The sequence below is a fragment of the Lucilia sericata genome, unplaced genomic scaffold (assembly GCF_015586225.1).
Source record: "Lucilia sericata isolate MDLA Ls3-8-SP2 unplaced genomic scaffold, ASM1558622v1 Contig004731F_arrow, whole genome shotgun sequence".
NCBI lineage: Eukaryota > Metazoa > Arthropoda > Insecta > Diptera > Calliphoridae > Lucilia > Lucilia sericata.
This window is the reverse complement of record NW_023997331.1, coordinates 1-23,219: the sequence shown is the minus strand read 5'-3', so window position 1 is coordinate 23,219 and position 23,219 is coordinate 1. Positions and strand designations below refer to the sequence as shown.

General features: G+C 32.4%; 2 protein-coding genes and 1 pseudogene across 2 annotated transcripts; 2 read left to right on the top strand and 1 right to left on the bottom strand.

The window, feature by feature from the left end:
* Positions 1–3,489: 3,489 nt before the first annotated feature.
* Positions 3,490–16,932, bottom strand: LOC119615279 (annotated as a pseudogene).
* On the top strand, positions 5,694–6,812 carry LOC119615277 (the record flags this gene model as incomplete). Its single annotated transcript, XM_037971347.1, has 1 exon — positions 5,694–6,812. A coding segment is annotated over one exon (1,029 nt), but the record flags the coding sequence as incomplete, so codon positions are not given.
* Positions 16,933–17,274: 342 nt separating the features above from the next.
* LOC119615280 (nucleolar protein 11-like) lies at positions 17,275–20,623 on the top strand. The gene is given in 13 exon segments (XM_037971348.1): positions 17,275–17,505; positions 17,568–17,732; positions 17,794–17,856; positions 17,858–18,176; positions 19,159–19,478; positions 19,480–19,707; positions 19,710–19,990; positions 19,992–20,090; positions 20,185–20,266; positions 20,268–20,312; positions 20,315–20,521; positions 20,523–20,565; positions 20,568–20,623. Coding segments are annotated over 13 exon segments (2,040 nt in total). The 5' UTR covers positions 17,275–17,373.
* The last annotated feature ends 2,596 nt before the right edge of the window (positions 20,624–23,219 follow it).

The window sequence follows — 23,219 nt, the reverse complement described above, 5'->3', positions numbered from 1 at the left end:
ATTAAACAAAAACTAATATTTTCTATATTTATGTCTGCTTAAGTGCAATATACATATTTTTAACAAATGCATACATATTTTTTTTTTTTGTTGTATAATATACAAATATTTACTAATTTTCTTTAATTTATCAAAACGTAATAGAAAAACTTATAAAAAAGTTTAAAAACAAAATCTGATACTAAAGATATTTATAAATTATTTAATATTATTATAAACCAATGATATAATTTTATATTTAAAAACTAATTAATCTATTTTTTTTCAAATCTGTTATGGTTTATAAATTAGTTGGTAAAATTTTTAAAAATTGTTTCAAGAATTTGTATTAAAACATCGAAATAATGTAAACAAACAATTCAATAGAAAACATCGTCACTATGTGAAGAACTTCTCTATAGAAATGTTCATCAAAATGTGAATAAATTGTCAATAGAAAACTTCATCATAATATGAACAACTTTTCTATAGAACAATTCATCATAATGTGAACAACTTTTCTATAGAAAAGTTCATCATAATACGAACAACTTTCTATAGAAAGTAATTTACAATGTGAACATTTTAATAGAACGATCATCACAATGTAAACAACTTTTCTATAGAATTGGTCATGATAGCATGAACATCTTTTCTATACAAAACTGCACTCACAATATAAAAAACTTTTCTATAGAAATCATCGTCAAATGTAAACAAGTTTTTTTATAGAAAATTTCATCACAATGTTGCTGATTCTTCAAGAAAAATAACAAACAAATATCTACTAATCAAAAAGCATAATAACAAACAACAACAAAACAATGTCTGCTCAACAGCCAATCAAAATGTGTTTCATAAGTAAAGCAAGAAAAACAAACCAAAGAAAATCACACAAACACACATATTACTAGCATACATTACTGACAGCCAATGGAAACAACGTGTGTTTTGAAAGTGATAATAGAGCTGCCAGATCAGATTATTTTAGAGTAAATAAGCAGGAAATAAAACTGAATGGTGGAAATATTGAGGAATAAATGTGAAAATGAAATTAACATTGGGAATTGTATGTAATTTCGCAAAAATAACAGATTTTAATTTAAAATAATGTTAGTTTTTAATTGAACTGTTACTTCTGCTTGGTTTTCTCCGAATTTGTGAATATATTTCTTTAAATGTTACCAACTAAAAAGTGAAAACATTTTCTCACACAGATTTGCAAAAGTTAAAAGATTAATTAAAAATTTATTTAAATAATGATATTTTAATTAATAAGAAACAAAATATGGCTGCTTTAAAAAATCGTAATTAGAAAAAAATTTAAAAATAGATTTTGTAAAACAATTAAAAGAAACTTCAAATAATAGCTAAAACAACACTAGGAAAACAGTTAAAGTTTGAATTATAACTCAAAACTTTAAAAAAGCAAAATTTAATTATATAAACAAGTTTTATAAGTTTGCAATCTTAAGGCTTTAATATTCTTATTATTATTTTGCTTCTTTAGCTATTAACCACAATTAGTCATTGGTATATATAATATTTTCATAAACAACGCCATTTTTTCTAACAAATTAAAAAAACCTATGTCATTTTTTGTGTATGTGTGTAATAAATAATATTTTAAATATTTTTTTATAATAAAATCTACAACTAATTTTACTTTATTTTTATTTTATTATTAAATATTAAGAAAAAATGTCTATAAATAGCATAAAGGGAAATATTAAAAAAAAAAATAATTAATTTAAGGCAATTCCTTAAAAGAAAATTAACAAGAAACATACATAATAAATTATTCATATTATTGCTGTTTATTAATGAAAAGTATCAAGTGAAGATGATGAAAATTTATTATATATTATTAAAAAAAACGCTTTACAGTATTTAAAAAGATAAATTCTAACCCGAAAAATAATGTTTTATTTAATTAAAAAACAAAATTGTAGTCAATTAGTAACATTGAGTGCATAGAATATCTTTATTTTATTAAGTTATCTAAAATCCTTAAAATCTAGTCTATAGCCTAGTATATAGGCTTGTCTGTAGCCTAGTCTAGTCTGTAGTCTAGTCTATAGCCTAGTTATAGTCTTGTCTGTAGTTTAGTCTATAGTCCGGTCTATAGCCTAGTCTATTCTATAGTCTGGTCTATAGCCTAGTCTGTAGTGTAGTCTATATCCTAAGATATAGGCTAATCTGTAGTCTACTCTATATTCTATTCTATAGCCTAGTCTAGTCTATAATCTTGTCCTTAATCTAGTCTATAATCTAGTATATAGTCTAATCTGTAATCTAGTCTATAGCCTATTCTAAAGTGTAGTCTATAGTCTAGTCTGCAGTCTAGTCTATAGTCCTAGTTTAATAGTCTAGTCTATAGTCTAATCTATAGTCTAGTCTATAGTAAAGTCTATAGTCTAATCTATATTCTAGTCTATAGCCTATTATACACTCTAGTCTATAGACTATCCTATAGTTTAGTCTACAGCCTAGTCTAGAGCTAGTATATAGTTTAGACAACTGTCTAGTCTATGCCTATTCTATAGTATAGTCTATAGTCTAGGTCTATAGTCTATCCTATAGTCTAGTCTGCAGCCTAGTCTAGTCTACAGCCTAGTCTAGCCTATAGCCTAGTCTAGTCTGTAGCCTATTCTATAGTTTGGTCTAGTCTATAGTCTAATCTATAGTCTAGTCTATAGTCTAATCTATATTCTAGTCTATAGCCTATTATACACTCTAGTCTATAGACTATCCTATAGTTTAGTCTACAGCCTAGTCTAGAGCTAGTATATAGTTTTAGACAACAGTCCTAGTCTATAGCCTATTCTATAGTATAGTCTATAGTCTAGTCTATCCTATAGTCTAGTCTACAGCCTAGTCTAGCCTATAGCCTAGTCTAGTCTGTAGCCTATTCTATAGTCTAGTCTATAGCCTAGTCTATAGTCTAGTCTATAGACTAGTCTATAGCCTAGTCTATAGTCTAGTCTATAGCTTAGTCTATAGTTTAGTCTATAGCCTAGTCTATAGTCTAGTCTATAGTCTAGTCTATAGTCTAATCTATTGTCTAGTCGATAGTCTAGTCTATAGCCTAGTCTAGAGCCTAGTCTATAGTATATAGCCTAGTATATAGCCTAGTCTATAGTCTAGTCTATAGTCTAGTCTATAGTCTAGTTTATATCTAGTATATAGCCTATTCTTATTCTATCTTATAGTCTAGTCTATAATCTGTGCTATAGTCTAGCCTATAGTCAAGTCTATTATTATTTCAAAGCTCCTTTTATATAAACTAAAAGTTTTTATTTTATTCTTAATCATTTTAATCATTTATCTTTATTATATTTGTTAAAAATTACATTTAAAATATATAAATTTTTACTTTTTTTTATTATATTTCCCAAAAGACGTAAGTACTTTATTTTAAACCCAGCCTTAAATAAATATTGCTCCATAGCTCATATAATGGAAGGTGTTGCACACACATTTAATGTCTTGATACGAAAGTAAACTAATTTAGAACACATTACGGCAAATAGGGCAAGTAGATTTGGAACTGGTGGTAAACCATTATACTAAAAAATAAATTAAATATAATGTTAAAACTTAAAAAAATCTCAAATTTTATAATACTTACCAAACAGGGACCATGGAATTTCTTTTTACACGTTTTACGGTTAATTTCGGTAATTGGCAGGTGTCTTGATGTATAACCGTATAACAAACGTAACATTCCTCCACGCCCTCGAATTTCTTATCCAGATTATTTTTCCACAAAGCCAAACCATCAATATGGTGCCGTTCTAGGGTGCAGAGGAAACATTAATTTTAATTCTAATCTTTTCTGGTTTTTATTTTTTGAGGGGATTAATATTTACCTGATGTTTTAAAAATATGGTCAATTGCATGGCTACATTACGTGATGTTAAACGTCCGCCAATTTGTTTATTACAATCTACCTTTACGGAGCCCAAAGGATAATTGGACGCTAACGTTATGACCAATTCCATGCGTGCTTCATCTATGGAATATACGGCCTAAAACTTCGCGAGTTGATATGTGTACTGTGACCTAAGAACATAATGAAATGGAAAGATTTTAAGAACTGTGGATTAGCAGTGTTTTTATGCTTTTCATTCTAATCTTGTTCTACTTCTAGTTCAGTTCTAGTTCAGTTCTAATTCAGTTCTAGTTCAGTTCTAGTTCAGTTCTAGTTCAGTTCTAGTTCAGTTCTAGTTCAGTTCTAGTTCAGTTCTAGTTCAGTTCAGTTCAGTTCTAGTTCAGTTCTAGTTCAGTTCTAGTTCAGTTCTAGTTCAGTTCTAGTTCAGTTCTAGTTCAGTTCTAGTTCAGTTCTAGTTCAGTTCTAGTTCAGTTCTAGTTCAGTTCTAGTTCAGTTCTAGTTCAGTTCTAGTTCAGTTCTAGTTCAGTTCTAGTTCAGTTCTAGATCAGTTCTAGTCCAGTTCTAGTTCAGTTCTAGTTCAGCTCTAGTTCAGTTCTAGTTCTACTTCTAGTTCAGTTCAGTTCTAGTTCAGTTCTAGTTCAGTTCTAGTTCAGTTCTAGTTCAGTTCTAGTTCAGTTCTAGTTCAGTTCAGTTCGTTCAGTCTAGTTCAGTTCTAGTTCAGTTCTAGTTCAGTTCTAGTTCAGTTCTAGTTCAGTTCTAGTTCAGTTCTAGTTCAGTTCTAGTTCAGTTCTAGTTCAGTTCTAGTTCAGTTCTAGTTCAGTTCTAGTTCAGTCTAGTTCAGTTCTAGTTCAGTTCTAGTTCAGTTCTAGTTCAGTTCTAGTTCAGTTCTAGTTCAGTTCTAGTTCAGTTCTAGTTCAGTTCTAGTTCAGTTCTAGTTCAGTTCTAATTCAGTTCTAGTTCAGTTCTAGTACAGTTCTAATTCAGTTCTATTTCAGTTCTAGTTCAGTTCTAGTTCAGTTCTAGTTCAGTTTCTAGTTCAGTTCTAGTTCAGTTCTAGTTCAGTTCTAGTTTAGTTCTTGTTCAGTTCTAGTTCAGTTCCAGTTCAGTTCCAGTTCAGTTCCAGTTCAGTTCCAGTTCAGTTCCAGTTCAGTTCCAGTTCAGTTCCAGTTCAGTTCCAGTTCAGTTCCAGTTCAGTTCAAGTTCAGTTCCAGTTCAGTAAAGTACAGAACTAGAACAAACAGGAACTGGAACTAGAACTAAAACTGAACTGGAACTGAACTACAACTAAAGTGGAACTGAAACTGGAACTGACCGGAACTAAACTGGAACTGAACTAGAACTGAACTAGAACTGAACTAGAACCGAACTAGAACTGAACTAGAACTGAACTAGAACGAAAACTGAACTAGAACTGAACTAGAACAAAACTAGAACTTATTTCTCACCTGCATATTTTCATGTTTATCCTTTTTACTAGCAATCGCCATCAATTCCTCTTGACATATAATGGGCGAAACGAAATTAGTGGTTAAAGTATCGACAAAGGTCTTTTTGTCTGGAGGGACTAGTGTTCCACCATTTGCGTACAACAGCGGGTAGTTTACTCAAACATCGGTGTACAAATGACAGACATACTTTTCCAAAGATAAATTAGGATCTAAAAAAACAAGTAGAAAAGAAAAAAAAAAATCAACGACATTTCATAAATTAAATTATTTGTAAGAAAAATTGTGTGTGTTTTTGAAAATGGCCATTAATTTGAAGAATTCCCAGTGAAATTGAAATTCCCCCTAAAAACCTGCCCAAAAACCAAAACCGTCCAGAAGAGCTTAATGAGCGACAGTCTTTGCTAAATGAACGTGCTATAAAATGTAAGGATATAAGACCATTTTTTGAAAAGCTGCATAAGCCGGCCCCACGCTATTTGTATCGCTATTTATGTGTTTGTCCTCGTTATAATCCTCAATATGTTTGCAAACATTCGGGCAATATCATAATCGATCGCGATGTTTTAACACCTGAAGAGCATATTGTCTATTTGGCCACACCCAAGGCCAATTTCGCAGCACCTCGTCAAATGCCTCGATATTTTCTTCGTAAATCTATTATAGCCAATTGTACGGCTCGTATAAATCGTTTGGCTAAACCTGATTTGAAACAAGTAACGGATACATTAAACAATTTCAATCATGTTATATCGAGACGTCATAGAAGATCGTTAAAAAAAAACGTTTGGGAAAAATCTGTAAATGTGGAATATACTACAATACAAGAGGCTTTAGATTGGTTGGGTGAAGAGAAAAGATTGCGTAAGGTGGCTAAGAGGAAGGAGAGACTACGTTGCAAAAAATTATCACGGAAAATTGTTTCCAAACAGAGGCAGCAAATTAAAAAGATTGTTTGTATTCTATTTGAAGAAATGAAAGATTTCCTTTTAAATGATCAATTCATAATGGATGAAAGTTCGACTTTGGTGATGGTGATATTGGAGACATTGAGAGAATTTACAGACAAAGAATTCTATATAACCAGCAATTTGCGAGAATATCAAAAAATACTAGCATTCAATTTGGCTGTTTGGATCAATAAATTCATTTCAAATTTGAATATACATGTTGCAGAACCGCCCAAACCTAACGACGAAATGGCTGCACAACAACCAACTGAAAGACAAACACAAGAGTTGTCATCATTTATTCCAGTAGGTGATTACATATCACCAATTGTCTCGGAGGAAGAATTGTATGAAGATGAAGACGATGAAGATTATTATTCTTACCCGCAAACTACCAGTGATAGGGGACAATATACTAACGATACGACTGATATCAAAGAAGAATTAAAATGAATTTAACAATTACCTTTGATTTGTGTCCAAGTGAGACCTTTAAAAATGTCGTTGTTTAGTTGTTTGGTACTATGATTTCTCAAAATTTCAGCCGGCATGGCACGGAATAAAAATTGTAGTAAATTCTGGAAAGAAATGGAAATATTGAAATTAATTGTAGTTTAGTTTTAGATCAGTTCTAATATAGTTCAGTTCTAGTTCAGTTCTGGTTCAGTTCTAGTTCAGTTCTAGTTCGGTTCTAGTTCAGTTCTAGTTCAGTTCTAGTTCAGTTCTAGTTCAGTTCTAGTTCAGTTCTAGTTCAGTTCTAGTTCAGTTCTAGTTCAGTTCTAGTTCAGGGTCTAGTTCAGTTCTAGTTCAGTTCTAGTTCAGTTCTAGTTCAGTTCTAGTTCAGTTCTAGTTCAGTTCTAGTTCAGTTCTAGTTCAGTTCTAGTCAGTTCTAGTTCAGTTCTAGTTCAGTTCTAGTTCAGTTCTAGTTCAGTTCTAGTTCAGTTCAGTTCTAGTCAGTTCTAGTTCAGTTCTAGTTCGTTCTAGTTCTAGTTCTAGTTCAGTTCTAGTCAGTTCTAGTTGCAGTTCTAGTTCATTCTAGTTCAGTTTCTAGTTCAGTTCTAGTTCTGTTCTAGTTTCTACTTCATTACTAGTTCTTCTAGTTCAGTTCTGTTAGTTCTGTTCTAGTTCTGCTCTAGTTCGGCTCTAGTTTCTGTTCTAGTTCTGTCTAGGTCTGTTCTAGTTCAGTTCTAGTTCAGTTCTAGTTCAGTTCTAGTTCAGTCTAGTTCAGTTCTGTTCATTTCTAGTTCAGTTCTAGTTCAGTTCTAGTTCAGTTCTTGTGCAATTCTAGTTCAGTTCTTGTGCAATTCTAGTTCAGTTCTAGTTCAATTCTAGTTCAGTTCTAGTCAGTTCTAGTTCAGTTCTAGTTCAGTTCTAGTTCAGTTCTAGTTCAGTTCTAGTTCAGTTCTAGTTCATTCTAGTTCAGTTTTAGTTCAGTTCTAGTTCAGTTCTAGTTCTAGTTCAGTTCTAGTTCAGTTCTAGTTCAGTTCTAGTTTCTAGTTCAGTTTAGTTCTAGTTCAGTTCTAGTTCAGTTCTAGTTCAGTTCTAGTTCAGTTCTAGTTCAGTACTAGATCAGTTCTAGTTCAGTTATAGTTCAGTTCTAGTTCAATTCTAGTTCAGTTCTAGTTCAGTTCTAGTTCAGTTCGTTCAGTTTAGTTCAGTTCTAGTTTAGTTCTAGTTCAGTTCTAGTTTAGTTCTAGTTCAGTTCTAGTTCAGTTCTAGTTCAGTTCTGTTCAGTTCTAGTTCAGTTCTAGTTCAGTTCTAGTTCAGTTCTAGTTCAGTTCTAGTTCAGTTCTAGTTCAGTTCTAGTTCAGTTCTAGTTCAGTTCTAGTTCAGTTCTAGTTCAGTTCTAGTTCAGTTCTAGTTCAGTTCTAGTTCAGTTCTAGTTCAGTTCTAGTTCAGTTCTAGTTCAGTTCTAGTTCAGTTCTTTCAGTTCAGTTCTAGTTCAGTTCTAGTTCAGTTCTAGTTCAGTTCTAGTTCAGTTCTAGTTCAGTTCTAGTTCAGTTCTAGTTCAGTTCTAGTTCGTTCAGTTCAGTTCTAGTTCAGTTCTGTTCAGTTCTAGTTCAGTTCTGTTTACTTCTAGTTTAGTTCTAGTTCAGTTCTAGTTCAGTTCTAGTTCAGTTCTAGTTCAGTTCTATTCAGTTCTAGTTCAGTTCTAGTTCAGTTCTAGTTCAGTTCGAGTTAAATTCTAGTTCAGTTATTGTTTAATGCTAGTTTAGTTCTAGTTCAGTTCTAGTTCTGTTCTAGTTCCGTTATATTTCTGTTATAGTTCAGTTATATTTCTGTTAAAGTTCAGATCTAGTTTAGTTCTAGTTTAGATCGGTCTCAGATCCGTTCAAGTTCCATTCTGTTCTTTCTCAATTTTAGTTGAGTTGTGCTGGGTTCGAGTTCTTTTCCACTTGACTTCTAGTTCTGCTTTATATTCAGTCGTAAACTGATGTATGTTTCCATTAATTGTACTCACCTCTTCATATTTATTTTCATGTAACCAGGAGGTATAAACTGAACGTAGAGCTACTGGTGATTTGGCACAAGCATATATAATACAATCCCATAACATTAAATAGCTTAATGCTTCATGTCTCTCAATAGCGGCCGTTTTACCTATTTCCGTCAATTTGAAACTAAACATAAATAAAATGCAACAATTAATAACAAATCTCCAAAAACCCTTGTTAGTTACAAAACTTACCTGAATTCCTTAATATATTTCTGTATTGGCATTTCATAACGTCCGATATAGTCTTCGAAACGATTCAAAAAAATGCCATTTAACAATTTTATGTTCATCTTTATCAATTTGCTCCGATTTCTTGTCATACACTTCGATATCATCGGCCACAAGTGTGGAGTTAATTGACGCATCATATAAATACTTAAAGTACGCAGTGAATGAACAGGACTGGATAGGTTTTTCAATAGGAAATTGCAAACATGATCCAAAGTAATTTGGTTGAATTTTTACAGAAACTATGTAAGTAAATTAACAGTTAAATAGTTAGAAATTTAATTGAAAACTAAAAACTTTAATTTACAATCTTACCGCATAAACAATGCCATAATCCATATGATCCATGGTAGTAGTGAGTTCATTTAAAAATATTTCCCAGCAATCGGAAAAGTTGGACGTAATATCTTAACAAATATTAAGAGAAAACAAATCATACTCCTTTTTCTTATGTATAATGAATATTTATTATTACTTACCTTGATGTTGACAAATACGAATAAAAGGATTTAAACAAGGTTAAATATACATCACGTGAAAACACTTGTATCCATTCATCATAGACATTTTAATTAGTTCTGTTGAACTCTTCTGTTTTTCTTCGGCAAAGAATGAGGTTAAAGCGGCAAATAGTTTAAAGACATGAAGGGTAAAGTACAAAGTCTAGAGGGGAAAAATCAAGACAACATTTTTTAAACTGCGAAAGCTGTTCTGGATCAGTTTTAGTTCATTTCTCTTTCAGTTCTAGTTTAGTTCAGTTCTAGTTCATTCTAGTTCATTTCTAGTTCAGTTCTAGTTCAGTTTAGTTCAGTTCTAGTTCAGTTCTAGTTCAGTTCTAGTTCAGTTCTAGTTCAGTTCTAGTTCAGTTCTAGTTCAGTTCTAGTTCAGTTCTAGTTCAGTTCTAGTTCAGTTCTAGTTCAGTTCTAGTTCAGTTCTAGTTCAGTTCTAGTTCAGTTCTAGTTTGTTCTAGTTCAGTTCTAGTTCAGTTCTAGTTCAGTTCTAGTTCAGTTCTAGTTCAGTTCTAGTTCAGTTCTAGTTCAGTTCTAGTTCAGTTCTAGTTCAGTTCTAGTTCAGTTCTAGTTCAGTTCTAGTTCAGTTCTAGTTCAGTTCTAGTTCAGTTCTAGTTCAGTTCTAGTTCAGTTCTAGTTCAGTTCTAGTTCAGTTCTAGTTCAGTTCTAGTTCAGTTCTAGTTCAGTTCTAGTTCAGTTCTAGTTCAGTTCTAGTTTTCTAGTTCAGTTCTAGTTCAGTTCTAGTTCAGTTCTAGTTCAGTTTCTAGTTCTTTAGTTCAGTTCTAGTTCAGTTCTAGTTCAGTTCTAGTTTCAGTTTCTAGTTCAGTTCTAGTTCAGTTCTAGTTCAGTTCTAGTTCTTCTAGTTCAGTTCTAGTTCAGTTCAGTTCTAGTTCAGTTCTAGTTCAGTTCTAGTTCAGTTCTAGTTCAGTTCTAGTTCAGTTCTAGTTCAGTTCTAGTTCAGTTCTAGTTCAGTTTCTAGTTCAGTTCTAGTTCAGTTCTAGTTCAGTTCTAGTTCAGTTTCTAGTTCAGTTCTAGTTCAGTTCTAGTTCAGTTCTAGTTCAGTTCTAGTTCAGTTCTAGTTCAGTTCTAGTTCAGTTCTAGTTCAGTTCTAGTTCATTTCTAGTTCAGTTCAGTTCAGTTCTAGTTCATTTTAGTTCAGTTCTAGTTCAGTTCTAGTTCAGTTCTAGTTCAGTTCTAGTTCAGTTCTAGTTCAGTTCTAGTTCAGTTCTAGTTCAGTTCTAGTTCAGTTCTAGTTCAGTTCTAGTTCAGTTCTAGTTCAGTTCTAGTTCAGTTCTAGTTCAGTTCTAGTTCAGTTCTAGTTCAGTTCTAGTTCAGTTCTAGTTCAGTTCTAGTTCAGTTCTAGTTCAGTTCTTTCTTCTAGTTCAGTTTCTAGTTCAGTTCTAGTTCAGTTCTAGTTCAGTTCTAGTTCAGTTCTAGTTCAGTTCTAGTTCAGTTCTAGTTCAGTTCTAGTTCAGTTCTAGTTCAGTTCTAGTTCAGTTCTAGTTCAGTTCTAGTTCAGTTCTAGTTCAGTTCTAGTTCAGTTCTAGTTCAGTTCTAGTTCAGTTCTAGTTCAGTTCTAGTTCAGTTCTAGTTCAGTTCTAGTTCAGTTCTAGTTCAGTTCTAGTTCAGTTCTAGTTCAGTTCTAGTTCAGTTCTAGTTCAGTTCTAGTTCAGTTCTAGTTCAGTTCTAGTTCAGTTCTAGTTTAGTTTACTTCAGTTCTAGTTCAGTTCTAGTTCAGTTCTAGTTCAGTTCTAGTTCAGTTCTAGTTCAGTTCTAGTTCAGTTCTAGTTCAGTTCTAGTTCAGTTCTAGTTCAGTTCTAGTTCAGTTCTAGTTCAGTTCTAGTTCAGTTCTAGTTCAGTTCTAGTTCAGTTCTAGTTCTAGTTCTAGTTCAGTTCTAGTTCAGTTCTAGTTCTAGTTCAGTTCTAGTTCAGTTCTAGTTCAGTCTAGTTCTGTTCTAGTTCTGTTCTTTTACTTACCTTTTGATCTTGATTTTCTAAAGCATAATCCAGAGACTTAGTCAAACTTAAATCCAATGACCCAAACCGATGCGTATAACATCCCAATTTTTAATAGATAACTGATGGGGAACTTTGCGCAAAACTTCAGTTAATAAATTCATATATTCCACAGCATTTAAAACATTGAACATGTCTTGCTTGGGAATTTCCCTAAAAAAATTAAGAATTTTCTTTATTCTTCCGAAATTCTTCAATAATTAAATTACTTACGTTTGATATAACAGCAAATCCTTTTGTGTATGCAATTTATCGGCATGTTGTGTTATAAACTGCACGGCAGAGGTAACAATATTATGATCCGATTTCTCATTGTATGATGAAGAAAAGTTATTCTCTATTAAACAACGAAAAACTGCGGCTTTAATCCACATATCAGAGGGTTCACAACGCATAATGGGACATTGACTGCTAATGGTTTTGGCTTCTAGTTTAGGTAGTAAATACTGCACAGTATTTATATAGGCTTTGAACGAGTTTTGTGCCACAAAATATTCTTGTAAATCTTCGGCCAAAAGTAAAGTAGCACTTTCTTCAAATTGAGCATATTGTTCTATATTCACTAAATAGGGTAATGAACGGCAATAGATAATATTTTCCTCTTTGACAGCTTCCTCTAGTAGTCTTTCTTTTAAGGTAAACACTTAATTCTCCTGATTGACGCAAAAGTAATTGCACCTTTACGGAGAGCTCCAAGCATAAAGCTTCCAATTGCTTGTTAAGACTATCAGAATAGGAAACCAAACTATCAGCACAGGCTGCGATGTTAATATATTGCAATAGTTGTGTTTGCAAGTAGTCAGACCAAATTTTCAATAAATTTTCATTAGGATCACAGTAATCATCGGTGATTTCATCTTCATTGTTTTCCGTGTTCTCTAGTAAAGTAGGAGTTTTACTCGTTTTACACACTAGTTTACAGAGAGTTGTTAGATTAAGTAAGGATTTTTGTAATACCAGTTTCAAATCATTGAAACTTTTTACTTGTTGAGTAAAATCACTTGAAGGAGTTGCTGCTCCTTTTAAGGATTCTATAAATAAACAAACATTAAAGAGTGTTTCTATATCATTTAAATTATTTTGCAGTAGAGTCTGTAAAACTTCATCGATTTTAACAGAACGTTGGGATTCGTCTTCAATATTTTCGGTAGAACAAGTAACAAATTTGGCCATGGCTTCTGCCATAGATTCAAGAGCTGTAAGAGTTAAATCTTCCTTTTCCGCTTGCTGTTGAACAATTCCGTGCATTTCTTTAATAATTCCTCATCTATAATAATATCTTCACTTGATAAAGCATCCTGCCAGCAGGTGGTTATTTCCCATAACGTATCCTCTGATATATAATCATTGACCGACTTTCTATACTAAATTTAAACAACCTTAAGAATACTTTATGTTGTACGTCTCTAGATGAATTTTCATTCGAACAGACCACAGGCATTATTTGTGCTATAAAACTACCACAGGCATCTACATCGGTGTTGGAGTTTTCATTATGTTGCTGCTCTTCCAAAGGTTCAGAAAGTATATTGAGTATTGTGTCTACGGATCGGGAGGTAATTAATATATCTCCAGTATCAGTTTGAAAGAAACACTTGTGCAGGAGATTAAATAAATCCTTGGAATTGTTGTTAACCACCTCGTGTGCAATTTTGCTGATAATTTCGGTGGTTTCATTTTGTGACAACATACAGCGTACTTCCGGTTCTATGCACAAGGGATGGGAGAGTAAACGTTGCAATACTAAGGTTTGGGTTAAATGATGGGGAATCTGGTGGGTGGGGAAAAAAGAAGAAAATAATGACAATTTCTTACAATGCAGTCTACTCTTTTCAGTTCTATATAGTTCTAGTTCAGTTCTAGTTCAGTTCTAGTTCAGTTCTAGTTCAGTTCTAGTTCAGTTCTAGTTCAGTTCTAGTTCAGTTCTAGTTCAGTTCTAGTTCAGTTCTAGTTCAGTCTAGTTCAGTTCTAGTTAGTTCTAGTTGTTCTAGTTCAGTTCTAGTTCAGCTAGTTCAGTTCTAGTTCAGTTCTAGTTCAGTTCTAGTTCAGTTCTAGTTCAGTTCTAGTTCAGTTCTAGTTCAGTTCTAGTTCAGTTCTAGTTCAGTTCTAGTTCAGTTTAGTTCAGTTCTAGTTCAGTTCTAGTTCAGTTCTAGTTCAGTTCTAGTTCAGTTCTAGTTCAGTTCTAGTTCAGTTCTAGTTCAGTTCTAGTTCAGTTCTAGTTCAGTTCTAGTTCAGTTCTAGTTCATTCTAGTTCAGTTCTAGTTCAGTTCTAGTTCAGTTCTAGTTCAGTTCTAGTTCAGTTCTAGTTCAGTTCTAGTTCAGTTCTAGTTCAGTTCTAGTTCAGTTCTAGTTTCAGTTCTAGTTCAGTTCTAGTTCAGTTCTAGTTCAGTTCTAGTTCAGTTCTAGTTCAGTTCTAGTTCAGTTCTAGTTCAGTTCTAGTTCAGTTCTAGTTCAGTTCTAGTTCAGTTCTAGTTCAGTTCTAGTTCAGTTCTAGTTCAGTTCTAGTTCAGTTTAGTTCAGTTCTAGTTCAGTTCTAGTTCAGTTCTAGTTCAGTTCTAGTTCAGTTCTAGTTCAGTTCTAGTTCAGTTCTAGTTCAGTTCTAGTTCAGTTCTAGTTCAGTTCTAGTTCAGTTCTAGTTCAGTTCTAGTTCAGTTCTAGTTCAGTTCTAGTTCAGTTCTAGTTCAGTTCTAGTTCAGTTCTAGTTCAGTTCTAGTTCAGTTCTAGTTCAGTTCTAGTTCAGTTCTAGTTCAGTTCTAGTTCAGTTCTAGTTCAGTTCTAGTTCAGTTCTAGTTCAGTTCTAGTTCAGTTCTAGTTAGTTTAGTTCAGTTCTAGTTCAGTTCTAGTTCAGTTCTAGTTCAGTTCTAGTTCAGTTCTAGTTCTGTTCAGTTCAGTTCTAGTTTAGTTCAGTTTTAATTCAGTTCTAGTTCAATTCTAGTTCTCAAGTTCTTTTAGTTAGTTCATTTCGTTTCCACTTACCTTTATCAACTCCCTTTCGATGAATTCAAATCGTTGTTGTTTTTCTAAATTCTGTAAAATTTCAAACACTACATCCACCACTATCGCACACGCCTCATTATCCAAAAATGATGACTTTAACAAATTCACCAAAGTCCTTAGTGTGGTATCCAATTTACCATCATCACTTATTTTAGCAAAGAATTCCTTATCGTTAAACATATTACAGAATAAACGTACATGTTTAATATATTTGGAAGTTTTTTAAGGACTCGGTTTTATTAAAACAAATACGCAATAATTGCAAAACCAATTGTCTAAGTTCTTTTTGTATAAAGCTGCTGTCGTTTGATTATGATCTTTAACTGGTTTTTCAGTATTTTCACCTTCCTCTTCGCCATTAACTTCAACAAATTTAACTTTATGTTCTTCTAAATTAGGCTTTGCCACATACATATCATTGATAAGTTCTATAACATGTTCCAAATATATTTCACTAACATCTGGTTTATTAAGTTCTTCGGGTATGAGAGTGAATAATAAACACCAAAATTTCTCCAATAATTGTTGATATAAAGAGCAATTAGCCGACTGTTTGTCAAAGAAAGCTACCAATGTAGAGGTTTGTTGGAAGAAGTATTTGGTTATTAAACTATCATCTCCGGTAAGAACCATTTAATAGGTTTTACTATATTCTCTTCCAGTAATTGTAGTACCAAAGTTTTCTCTTCCTCTACAGTGTTATCCTTTTTATTATAGATTTTTTGTATTATATAACGCAGACATTCAAAATAGGTCTTTATAATCATTTTATTGTCCTGCATTGAGGTATTATTGGTATGGATTTCCATTGTAATTACATCTCTAATATTGTCGAAAAATTGCTTTATTAAATTATGATATTCCTGCATATCGGAGGTGACATGTATTAATTGTGAGAAGAAGGGTAATATATTGGGACATATAGCATGAGCATTACGATTAAAGGCATTACGCAGTAGATGAGTAAGTTTAGGCCAAACATTTTTATGAAAATCTATTGTTTGATGCCTGTAAATGGGTTTAAAGATTTAATGGAAACTATATTAATATTTAAGAGATTTAAGAGAGAAACTTACCAATCCTTTGTAATTTGTTTGTATTAGCAAAATGCAACCCCAAACATGAGGAGCTACAAGAGGATCGGATTCATCAATATTTTGAAAAGCTATTGTTGTCATTTGTGTTTTTTGTGTGGCAAAAATTTCCTGTTGTTTGGGACTTTGTAGTAAGTGATACATTAATTCAAACCAAGCAGCTCTGGAAGTAAACAAAAAATTAGTCAAATTTTAAACCATCATACTACAGTCGAGTCCATATTGTAGATCATAGTCTAGTCCATAGTGTAGATTAAAGTTTGATCTATAGTCTGGACAATAGCATAGACTAACAGACCAGACTCGTTTCTAATTGAATCTCATACATACTTGATAGCATTCAGCTTATTCTTGGCAAAACTCCAAAACTTTTGGTGATTCAACAACTTCTTCAAACCTTCGAGTATTTGTGTTTGATCCTCTGCCTCCATAGTATGTTCCACAAAAAAGGAAAGCTCCTTTAAACTGCACATAACAACACGTTGATACTTCTGCTCCGCTTCTTCGGGCGTAAGACTTTTGCCGGTTGACAAAGTAGAAGCCGTATGAAATGTTAAATTACGCAAAACATATTCCAAAATCTCACTTTGACAATGCAGACAAACTTCACGCGTACGATTGGCATTGTTGGCAAAGGTATCACTAAACGAAATACTGGCTATAGAAGCGGCGGGAGCATAATTATCAAATTGACTGGATAACCACACAGGTACCAATTGCTTTAGATAGGGAGCTACAGCCTTTTTTACACTTAGACACCAGCAGCTGCAGAACAGTCTGTGTTAGTTCACGTACATTGTGTTCGGGATCAACAGCCAGATTGTGATAGAATTTTGGCCATAAAGGTAAAATCATTTTCAGTTCTTCCATTTCGGATGCATTAATTAAATCAATAAATTCCTGTAAAGCTTTTTTTCTTAGTCATGGGATCTTTCTTTGACAGTTCTTCATGGTCAACTGATATTGAGGACTTATGCTGGCATCAAATGTTTCGGGCATCTGTTCGGCTGTGGGTAAAACCCGGTGCAAAGGGTATTATACCAAAATCGGAGTGTGCCGAAAAACCTACAAATGTAGGAGCTGAACCCAGTAATTCCGCACTGCGGGCACTGCTTGAAGGCTGGTTTAAAATGGAAATTTTTAAGGAATTTAGAAAGTTTTTTGTAATGTTATGGACTTACCTTGGCATTATTTTTAGTACGTTGCGTCTGTTTTGTTTTGCCACCCATTTTTTTGGCCAAAATTTGTGAAATTTTCTTGTGGTTTTCTCAAGGAATATGACGACCAAAATATAAAGAACGAAAACAATTGCAATAATAAACGTCAGCTAATGTTAGTATTGCAAATGTGTTAATTTTTGTAATATATATAAGCGTTTTTAAGTAACAAGTTAGCGTTTTTTTTTAGTAAAGCACATTAATTAGTGGGGTTATTAAAAAATTATGCCTTATTTGGCTAATTATTAATTAAATTAGAAAATATTTTGTATATTTTAATAAACATTATTTTCTTTTTAGATTTTAGTTTTTGTTTTTATTGTTTAAAAACCTCTAGTTTTATATTACTGTTTTTTTTTTGCTGTGTATTTTGCTTTGTGGTGTAAAAACGCCCTATTTTCAAAACATATGTTACAAAAGTGCAACTCTGTTAGAAGAAAAAAAAATTGTAAACAAACTACAAACACGTGCGGCTGGTTTCTTTGCTTTAATTCATAAATTATTTTTAAAGAAAATATTAATTTACAAATTTCTAACTAGAAAAAAATGACAAAATTTATAACATATTATAATTTATGTCCCATACCAGAACCCAAAGACTTTCTGGGCATATCACCGGACAAAGAAGAAGGCAATAGTATAACAACATTGGGCAAAAACATTATCATAATATTCAAGGTATTCTGGGGACATGTGTAAATTTGTGATTAAAAATAAATTTATTTGTTTTACATTTAAAGATTTCCACCCAAAAACAACTAAAAAGCTGGTCTGTATTGGAAAAGCTATCCTCCAAAGTGGTGTATGATAGGAAAACTGAAAAATATGTGGGTGTATTTGCCAACAAGTTTCTTAGATTATGGGATGATACCACCAAGATGTTAAATAAGTGCAAAAAGTTAAAGGTAACTAAAAAGTTTATTATTTTTTATTAATTATTAATAATTTCTATGCATTTTTTTTTAGTTCCAAAAAAGTATAGCCGATTTGGTGGCAGATGATTGTGATACTTATGTTTTGTATTCAGATGGGCTCTTGTGAATCCTTACAATCGGCCATTGAATCGCGTAAAGCTGATATTGGGGCTCCTCAACCAACCGAATTGTTTTCTAGTTTAATATTCTCCGATCTTAATATACAAAAATTATCGACTGGTCAACGTATTTTAACTTATTTTGAACGTAATACTAAAACTGGTGATTATCACTTGGTGCGTGTACCTTTGGATCAGGGAGAAGGTGTAGAGATTCAGACGAAACGTTTCAATTTGAAAAGAGGTGTTTTAGATGTTCATGTAGCTGGTGCGGCTGTTATAGAGGGTGATGGTACACCGGTTTTGTTAACCATATGTAAGTTATTAATTTTTGTTTGTAATTCATTTCATTAACACCCAATTGATTATAAACTAGTTAAGGTTTTAGTTAATTCTAGTGGCTCTCTATGTAGAGTTGCAGTTAGCTTCAATTATTGCACTAATTATATCTGTAGTAAAGCATGAATCCTAAATGAATATATAATTTAAGTTAAGATCTAATTGAAGAACTAAATATTGACCCCCCAATCAGTTTCAATTGTAGCTCTACATGTAATAAGAGTTTATCCTAAAGCTAAATTCGACCTTTAAAGCAGTCATAGCTTGCTTCACTCATAGGCTCAATGTATCTTAAATCGAAGCTCTGAATATAGCTTCATTTAACTTCAATCCTAGCTCTACTTATATCCTCAGTTACTATCAATAATAGCTCTAAATATAATTTCAGTTTAAGGTCAATTGCATCTCGATATATCGCCACAGTATAGTTTCAATTGTAGTTCTATATATTAGACTAATTAGCTTTAAATATGGCCGCAGTTTAGCTTTAACTTTAGTTCCTAATAGGGTCTTATTTAAGCTTTAAGAGGAGCTCTGTAAAGTAGTCTTAGTTAGATTCACTTATAGCTTTAAATAAAGCTGTCTTTTAGGTATAGTTTAGCAGCTTCCCTTTTAGTTAAATATAGTATCAGATTAGATTCAATTGTAGCTCTATATATAACCATAGTTTAGCCCTAAACTTTGTTCCAAATATGTTCTCAATTTAGCTTCAATAGGAGCTCTAAAAAGTAGACTGAATTAGGTTCAATATGGCCTCTTTTTACACTCAATCATAGATCTGAATAAAGCTTTAGTTAAAGGTCCTTTTAGTAGAAATATAGTCTTAGTTTTGCATCGATCGTAGCTCTTAACAAGGTCTCGGACACCAGCATTAGTCCATTTATCATAACACATCCTTTTCCTATTGTTTTTAAATCTCTATTTCTTGATTCCAATCTTCATATATCTATTCCTTTTAGGGTCCGATAAACGTATATTCCTTCTGAGTCTTGCCGATGACATAGAACCCAGTCGTTCTCCTGGTAATTTTGTCTCAATGCTGACACAACTTAAAGTTGATACTCCACTCTCCGTATTGGGTATATCCAAACATTTTGTAGCCATTTATGGAGCCAATCATGGCCAAGAGGGAGCCTCTCTTTTACTCTACAATACCCAATACAAAGTTATCAAAACTAAACAATTCTTTAAAGTTTACTTTAACTTTTCACAACTTTGGTCTATCGATGAACATATACTCTTGGCTATGGGACAAAATCTTTCGGTGGTTAAATATCGAAGTACTAAAAGAGGTTTTATCTGAATTGGTGGGCACACAAGTGGGACACGATTATCAGCCAGCTTTGGAAGATATACACATCAATGAAGAAGCCTTTTTAGAAGATTGTCTACAGTACAGTAATGATTATGAGCCATTTAATGTAAAGAACAGCAAAACAAATGATAAAGATATAAAGGAAGCTGATGGTAAATTTGTGGCTTTTCTAAATAGCAAGGGATTTGATAAGGGAATTTAAATTCCTTAAAACAATTAAATTTACATGTTGAAGTAAATCAGGTGGAACAGCCTTTAGATGATGTACAAATTTCCCTAATGGCTAACTACAATGACAATGGTTTTATTAGTCCAGAAATACAACTTATAGCCAAGCAACTGGAAAAGGCAGGAGCCAGTGAACATGAAATAACAGAAAAACTATTGACCGTGTTAATAAAAGCCAATTTATTGCAAGATATAGGAGTATGTCTGAAACGTTATCAAAATATATCGGAGAAAATACTTCGAAAACTTTAAATTACTTATTAACAAATATAACAACAATTGCAGCACTAAATCACGAAGAAGAACCCCTAAAAACCTAACAAATGGCAAAACAAATAAACACATGAAGTTGATTTTCAAATAGAATCAGATGCCACAGCAAAACCCTATCCCAATTTAGATTTATTAGCGGAAAAACCCACCACCCATAACTCCCCCACAGAAGCTTTAGACATCTTAATATACTTTTGCAATGTTCCTTTGATGCTGAAGCCATAGCGGTACACATTAGAAATGATATAGAAATATAATAAAATCCTATTGATATTACAACATTTATATAATATGCTATAACACCCCAACTATCACTGATCGAAGAACGTCCCTCTCTCTATAACTGCAGCAGTGATTATGAATTGCAATTAATGCGTTGGTTTGGTGTTTTTCTTAATTCACATTTTCAAAAATTAGCCTTATCCAAAGATATTGAATTAATGGAAATTCTATACAAATGGCATGAATTGATTCAGAATTATAAACGTGAAATTGTCGAATTGGAAAACAGTGGCCGCCTTATTGTATAATATTGTTGAACGTAGAAAAACATTAAGGAGAAAAATTCTTCGAAATGGTATTCAATCGAAGAGGTTCAATTATTTTAATTGTATATTTCGCTGTAATTATTCTTTTTTTCTGATTTAGTACATAATTGATAAAAATATATATATATTTTTTTAATAAAAGATAAATTTACTCTTTGGGGAAATAATTTTAGTTGTAATTGTAGGTCTTTAGGATACAAATTTTAGTTCTAATCAAAGATCTATTGCTGTTCGACTGTTTTCTCTAATTGCAGGTCATTTATAGTAAAATTTCTGTTGAACTCAATATTCTATTTAAGTTTAATTTCAGCTTTAATCAGGTCGAACTCAAGTGCAATTATTGCTATTTTTGTGGAAGTAATCATTCTTCTTTTAGACCTATTTTAGCTTTAAACATAGGTCTCTTTATAGTCCAATTTAAAGTCTCTTTATAATATATTTTTAACTGTAATCATAGATCACTTTATAGACCAATCTTAGCAGTAATCGTAGACCACTTTATATTTCAACTTTAGCTAATATTTTGTTCTTGGGACCAATATTAGCTCTAAACGTAGGTCTATTTATGACCAATTTTGACTCAAATCATTGCTCTTTTTAGCTTAATTTTAGGTCTCTTTATAATCTATTTTTAACAGTAATCATAGATCTTTTTGTAGGTCAATCTTAGCTCTAATCGTAGATCCTTTAATATACCAACTTATACTGTATTCGCTTCTTCTTGTAGACCAATTTAGTTCTAAACATAGGTCTCTTTATACACCAATTTTGGCTCAAATCATTGCTCTTATTGTAGCTCAAATTTAGCTATCTTTGTAATCTAATTTTAGTTGCAATCTTAGATCTTTTTATAGATCAATCTTAGCTCTAAGCTTAAATCACATTTAAACTTTAGCTGTAATTATAGTTCTTCTTGTAGATCAATCTTAGCTCCAAACGTGGATCTCTTTATAGTCCAAATTTGCCTTCAATCAGTGCTTTTTTGTAGATTAACTTGGTCTCTTTACAATCTAATAATAGATCCTTTTTCTAGATCAATCTTAGCTCTAATCGTAAGCCTCTTTATAGATCAATTTGAGCTGTAATCATTCTTATTCATACAGGCCAACTGCAGCTCAAATCGAAGGCCATTTTATAATTAAATTTTTGGACAAAATCTTCGTCTTAAATCTTATCCATAGAAAGCCTCTTTATAGGCCAATTATAACTGCAATCATCGTTCTTTCTCTAGACAAATTTTACCTCTAACCGTATGTCTATTTATAGACCAATTTGAGCAGTAATTGTTCTTCTTATAAAACACTTCCAGCTCTAATCGTAGGTCCATTTCAAGTTTAATTTTAGTTCAAATATAGTCTCAGTTTAGCTTCAAGCTTAGCTTAAATATAGTCTCAGTTTAGCTTCAAATGCAGCTCTAAATGAAGTCTCAGTTTAGCTTCAAACGTAGCTCTAAATATATTCTCAGTTTAGCTTCAATCCTTGATCTTATATAGTCTCAGTTAGTTTCAACTTAGCTCTAAATATAGTCTCTGATCAGCTTTAAAATAATCTCGGTTTAGCTTCAATCCTAGTCTCCGTTTAGCTTAATCGTAGCTTTAAATATGCTGTGAGTTTAGCTCTAATTATAGTCTCAGTTTATCTTTAATCGTAGATCTTAATATATATTCAGTTTAGCTCTAAATATAGTCAGTCTTAAGCTTCAATTATATCTCTAAAAAAGCCTCAGTTAAGCTTCAATAGTGGTTCTAATCATAGTCTTAAATAATAGCTGTAAATGGTCTACGTCTAGTTTGAATCGTGGCTCAACACAATCTCGGTTTAGCTTCAATCATAGCTTTTTATTTAGTCCTTTATAAATCTTAATTAGACCCCGTTTAGCTTCAATCGTAGCTCTTTATATAGTCTCTGTTTAACTAATTAGTCACCGTCTAGCTTCAATCGTAGTTCTTATAGTCTCAGTTTAGTTTCAATCATGCTCTAATGTAGTCTCAATTTAGTTTGAATATAGTCACAGTTTAGCTGTAATCGGAGCTCTAAATATGGCCTAAGTTTAGCTTCAATCCTAGCTGAAGATATTGCTTTAGTCATAGATCTTATTATAGTTTCAGTTTGCTTCATATAGTCTCATTTTAGCCTCAAATATAGCTCCAAGTATGATCTGAATTAAGCTTCTGTCGTATCTCTAGTTGATGCTTCAATTTAGCTCCAATTGTGGTTATTATCTTCTTTAGTAGTAGTTGTAAATAGTATACGTTTAGCTTGAATCGTAGTCCCAATACAAGCTTAGCTTAGCTTCAATCGTAACTCTGAATATAGTCTCTGTTTAACTCTCAATTAGTCTTACTTTAGCTTCAAACATAGCTCGTAACTACAATCTTTGTTTACTTTCAATCATAGGTCGAAATATGGTCTGAGTTTAGCTTCAATCGATGCTCTATATATAGCGTTAGCTCCAATAAACTCTAAATATAGTATAATTTTGCTCAATTGTTGCTCAAATTGTGGACTCAGTTTAGCTTCAATCTATCTCTAATGATAATCTCATTTTAGTTCCAACGTAGCTTTAATCATGACTAAGTTTAGCTTATATCTTAGCTCTAAACATAACCTGAGTTAAGCCTTAATAGGTCTAAATATAGCCCCAGCTTAACTTAAA